A 5,429-nucleotide genomic window follows, 5' to 3' on the forward strand; every position below is an offset into this window, starting at 1 on the left:
TTGGGGCCACCATCTGGGAGAGACTTCTCAAATGGTTGTTGCAGAGCTGCACGGGAACAGAGAGCAATTTGGAATCCAGTGCTTTTTGGTTGTGAGCCCAGCCTCGAACGGCTGAGCCACCTCTCCAGGCCTAATCCAGTGGGTTTGTTTGTTTGTTTGTTTTGTTTTTAAGAGCAAGTTATAGACCTATACTGTCCCAGAATTCTCAAGGTCAGACTCTAAATGAGGCCCCAGTCAGTGAACACAGGCTTGAAGGACCTCCTGTGGCAAGTCACATGATGCTTTCGGGTGGGGGCAGAAAGCAAGCTGCTCTCTTAGCCTGGGTCTTGATTGACAGCAGGGAGATGGGTCTGGGTCGGTAGATCCAGGCGCTGTTGACCATCTCTGTAGCAAGGGGTCTCCTCGTATCTGGCTGTGTCCTGCAGGCTCCTCCCATTGCACCTGCACGATCACTCAGAGGCAGGACACCCTTTCTATAGAGATTCTATCCCCGCCCCAACCCGCTCCCCCCCCCCCCCCGCGTGGGGCGGTGTGGGAGAAGAGACCAGCAGCAGCGTGGGTGGAGTCCTTTGGGAAGGAGGAGGCCACATGGAGCCTATTTTTAGATCTGCATCTTATCTACCGGCTCTCAGAGGCAGGCCCTTGAGTTTTCATCTGATGCAGCGAGCAGTGAGAGCCCTTGAAGTTTTCAGGACATCCTCAAGACAGGGTTAATGAACAAGCTGGCAGTAGACACGGCCTGGTTGTTGGGGGACAGTCTGAGTCAGACCTATGGTGAGGCCGATGAGCCACTCTTGTTCCGTCTCATCACGGTAGTTCCCACCCTCCAACTTCCGGGAAGCATGTCTCCCTCAGCCTCTAGCCTTTAGGTTACAACCGTATCTTAGATCAGTTTTGTTTCAATGCCACCGCCTAACCAAGGGATGGGCACGTGACACAGCTTGGCCGATGGAAGCCCTTCCCTGGGAATGTTGACCTTGAAATCAGAGAGACAAGGACCTTCTCTGATGGCAAAGCTATGGAATGTGGACCTGTCACTCCTCAAAGACCTCAAGGTCAGAGAGGGGACATTCTAGCTGGACTCAATCCTTGGTTTCCACTCCATCTGAGATTCAATCACCCCCTTACCCACAAGGTCATCATGAGAACAACCCTCACCAGCCCCTTGTAATTATGCTAATCGGGTTAGAAGCTTTGTCACTTGTAAGCCCAGTGTTCAGCGTTTACAGTAAGAGACACGAGTGCCTTTCACGAATCGAACATAAAATTTTCAAAAACACTGTGGGGTTGCTTTGCAGGTGTCTGGTCCATGTTTCTCGCGCGTAAGACGCAGCAGGGAAAGCAAGTCTGTCCTCTTTACGCAGAGCCAGAGTCAAGAACTCTGGGTTCTTGGTGGAGGCCAGGGTGGTGGGAGCCCTTCAGAGCAGGATGGACCCCTCCCCGTCGCTGGTGTAATGAGTGAAGCTGCTCAGGATGCTCTCCTGCCTGCTTCTCTGAGATTCGGGCGTGAAGTTGACGTGGACGGAGCGGCCGCACAGGACAGCCAGGCACTTCCTGTACAGGTGTCCCAGGTATCTCCTGAACTTTTCCCCAGCAAAGGCGTAGATGAGGGGGTTGAGGCAACAGTGGCTGAACGCCACTGTCTCCGTCACAATGAGAGCCAACTTGAGGTCCTTCTTCATGTCACAGCTGGGGAAGAAGTTGTAGAATTTGAGAGTCTCCATGAAAATCACGATGTTGTAGGGTGTCCAGAAGAGGAAGAAGACCACCACCACCACGAGGATGAGTTTGATGGCTCTGGCCTTCTTGTGATTCTTGCAGGAAAACAGCGTCTGGATGATTCGAAAGTAGCAAAAACTCATGATGAGCAGCGGCAGCAAGAAGCCCAGGAGGTTGGCTTCCGAGTTGCGGAGCACAGGCCAGATCTCCTGCAGCACTTGGGGGTAGTCACCCAGACATTCATTTCCCTTTCTCTTTGTGAACATGAACTGGGGTGCCGCCACCAAGATGGCTGCCGCCCAGACGCCCAAGCTGATGGTGACACCATGCTGCACTGTTCGGTTGTTCATGGAGTTGGCAGCCAGGACAATGGCCAGGTACCTATCGACGCTGATGACAGTAATGAAGAATATACCCCCAAAGAAGCCGATGAAAAAGAAGGCGGTGGTGAGCTTGCACACGGCGTTGTGGAGGCCTTCCTCGTTGATGACATAGTGAGTCCAGAAAGGCAGGGTGGCCACGAAGAGCAGGTCACTCAAGGCCAGGTTCAGGAGGTAGATGTCAGTGATGCTCTTGGGTTTCCGGCTGTTAGTGAGGGCCAGTACCACCAACAGATTTCCCACCAGGCCAAAGGCGAAGACGAGGGAGTAGAAGATGGACAGGAAGACGGTCCCAAACGCCACAATGTCGCCCAAATAGCAGGCCTCAGCAGACTCATCGTACACGAAGTTGTCCAGATCCAATTCAGGGAAGAAGGTCGGCATGGCAGGGCCTGGGCCAGACGGGGAAACACAACCACATTAGAGGATTGCAGTTCTCTCTGGCTGTGTGGGGCACACAGGAGGAAGCAAACGCCGACCGGGGACTACTAAATTTTATCTTCACTCATGCTAGCTTTTTAAAACATTTATTTTTTTATTTTTGAAACAGGCTCTCAGTACGCCCTGGAATGCAATCTGTACCAGGTTGGCCTGCAACTCACAGAGATCTGTCTGCCTCTGCCTCCTGAGTGCTGGCAGTAAAGGTGTGCACCTACACCACATTGGCTGCTTTTTTTTTTTTAAGTATTTGTTTAAAATTATGTGTATGTGTGTTTGTGTGGGGGAGGGTACATGTGTGAGCGCAGGTGCTTGTTGAGTCCTGATGAGGACAGTGGATCTCCTGGAGCTGGAGTTACAGGTGGTTAGGGGCTGCCCTGACCGAATCCTCTGCAAGAGCAGTGTGTGCCTCTCATCACTCTTTGATGAGATTTAGAATTACCACGGAAACAAATATCTCAGCACGTCTGTGAGGGAGCTGATTTATTTATTTATAATTTCTATAAAGACTTGTTTATTTTGTGTGTACAGATACTTTGCCTGCACATATATTTATGTACCATGTGTGCACCCGATGTCACGGGAAGAGGGTGTTGGATTCCCTGAAACTTGAGTTACAGATGGTGTAAGCCACCATGTGGTGGTGGGAATTGAACCCGGGTCCTCTGGAAGAGCAGCAAATGCTGTAAACTGCTGAGCCATCTCTCCAGCCCCATGCGAGAGATTTTTACAAGGTGGAAAGACCCACTCTAGCTGGGCAGTGGTGGTGTGTACCTTTAATCCCAGCACTTGGGAGACAGAGATAGGCAGATATCGGAGTTTGAGGCCAGCCTGGTCTACAGTGTGAGTTCCAGGACAGCCAGGACTACACAAGGAAACCCTGTCTCAAAGGAAAAAAACCCAAAAGCCAAAAGCCAAAACAAAAACCCAACTCCAAATGTGGATGGGACCCAAGCTGGGTCCCAAACCTTGCAGAAAAGGAGATGGTGAGCTGAGTTGTGGCACAATGGTCTTGCTTCCCGCCTTGCAGATGCCTTGTGAGCAGCTGATGCTCCTGCCACCGTGCCTCCCACCTGCAGCCAGAACCATCCTGTCACCTCCTTTAGGGGAGGAAGTGTCACACCTGTTGAGTTCAGAAAGCTCAGTGAGAAAGCTCAGTTCAGTTCTGACCAGCTTTGAATGTTGCTAAGATCACAGAGACACTTTTCTGAGAGAACAAGGCCTGCAGCCTGGAGCCAAGAACAAGCTCCATTGCAGACAGATAGCCTCAGCCTGCCAGCCTCGGCCTGGTCCATCACAGAAGAGCCTGTGACTTCCTCTTCCCATCAGCCGCTTCTTGTTGGGTGTTTGTTCACCAGCCACGAGGAAAATAACCAGCATGGTCCCACACTCCTGTTTCATGGTACCCAGGACTTTCCTGGGTTTAATACTGTGTGGGAAATGCCTCCACCATCATTGCACTGGGCTGGCCATCTCACAGGTGAAGAGCAAGCATTGTTGTAACCCCAGCTCTGTATTCACAGAAGGGCCAGCTGACCCCAGGCTGAGGAGGACGGGTTCAGCCAGCCTACTGTCCTTGGCTTGAGTGACTAATATATCGGCCTCTTCCCAGCCCTAACCTACCCCTTATTCTTCCTCCTATTTCCTTATGGGCAAGAATGGGAAAAGAGGAGATTTCTCCACAGGTTGGATGATATAACTTGTCCCCTTCCTATTTGCTTCCCAGCCAGGATGTTCTGGTCACTCACTCCATACTGCTCTGGGCCTCCTGGTCTGCCTCTTGAAACCACAGACGGAACCCTCAGAAGTCTGAGGGCATCTCAGGGTCCCCACTGAAACGGAAAGCAGAGCTCATGGTTTTTAACAGCGGGAGTTTCCACACCCACTAAACCCTGCTGGAGATGGTTTCAGGCAGACCCACCCATGGCTCCTTCCTGCACCACCTGCCTGCTCTTTCTGCACCTCAGCCAGCCTCTTTCCTGATGCATTGGGCGAGGTGGTCTGCTGTGGACCATCTCCCGCTGTGATGCAGCTCTCAACCCCGGGGAAAGTGCAGGTGTTCATTGCACCAAGTGGCAGGCAGGACCTTTTTCTCTGCTGCTTTCTCACCAAGTGACATTTAAGCTGGCTGTTACCAGTCTCTGCCTCACAGCGCTTTCTGAACTGAGCAGCTGTCACCTCAGGACCAGGGATGTAGCTGTATGGTTGTAGTGCTTGCCTAGAAAGCACAAAGCCTTGGGTTCCGCCCTCAGCACCACACAAACTAAGCTTGCTAGGATATGACTGTAACCCCAGCAACTGGGAGATGGAGCGGGAGGGTCAGGGTCTAAGGTTAACTCACCACACCCTGGGCTGCAGAGCAAGCTTCAGTCCAACCTGGGATATTTGAGACTTTGTCTCAAAAAATAATCTAGTGAGTCATAAAAGTAAATAAATAAATAAATAAACAAGTGACCCCTAAAACGTGTGATTTCATAGTCTGTGGTTAACAGATGAGCAAGCAGCAATTGTTACTTAGCCCATGAGGCCTGTAATATGAGGCTTGTCTTCCCTGACGTGGGAAGACAAGCTCTGCGGTGATATGAAAGCAGGTCCTTGGAGGTCATAAATGAGGGTCCCGGTGACAGTCACATTCTTCCTCCTTCTCCCAGTGTGAAAAGTTAGCAAAGCTGACCCCAAGAGGGAGGCCAACGCCAGGAGTCACCACGCTGCCTCTTCGTGCCTGAGATCTGTCTCCCAGCCCCCCAGCTTTTGTGGATTCACAGAGGTTGGAGCCCTCTAGCCCGTGAGGGAGCTTGGAGCCTTTGGGTTTGGGGGTCCCTCTGCAAGCCTGGGGTTCAGGTTTGTGACTGGCCAGGGAAAGAGCCCAGTCCAGTGTGTTACTCACAGCAG

At 51.8% G+C, this 5,429-nt stretch overlaps 1 protein-coding gene across 1 annotated transcript; it reads right to left on the reverse strand.

The window, feature by feature from the left end:
• Nucleotides 1-1,418: 1,418 nt before the first annotated feature.
• Cx3cr1 (C-X3-C motif chemokine receptor 1) lies at nt 1,419-2,483 on the reverse strand. The gene has a single exon (XM_035443945.1). The coding sequence runs from the start codon at nt 2,481-2,483 to the stop codon at nt 1,419-1,421; it is 1,065 nt and encodes a 354-aa protein (XP_035299836.1).
• Between the last annotated feature and the right edge of the window lie 2,946 nt (nt 2,484-5,429).

This window comes from Cricetulus griseus, chromosome 4, assembly GCF_003668045.3.
Source record: "Cricetulus griseus strain 17A/GY chromosome 4, alternate assembly CriGri-PICRH-1.0, whole genome shotgun sequence".
NCBI classification, from domain to species: Eukaryota; Metazoa; Chordata; class Mammalia; order Rodentia; family Cricetidae; genus Cricetulus; species Cricetulus griseus.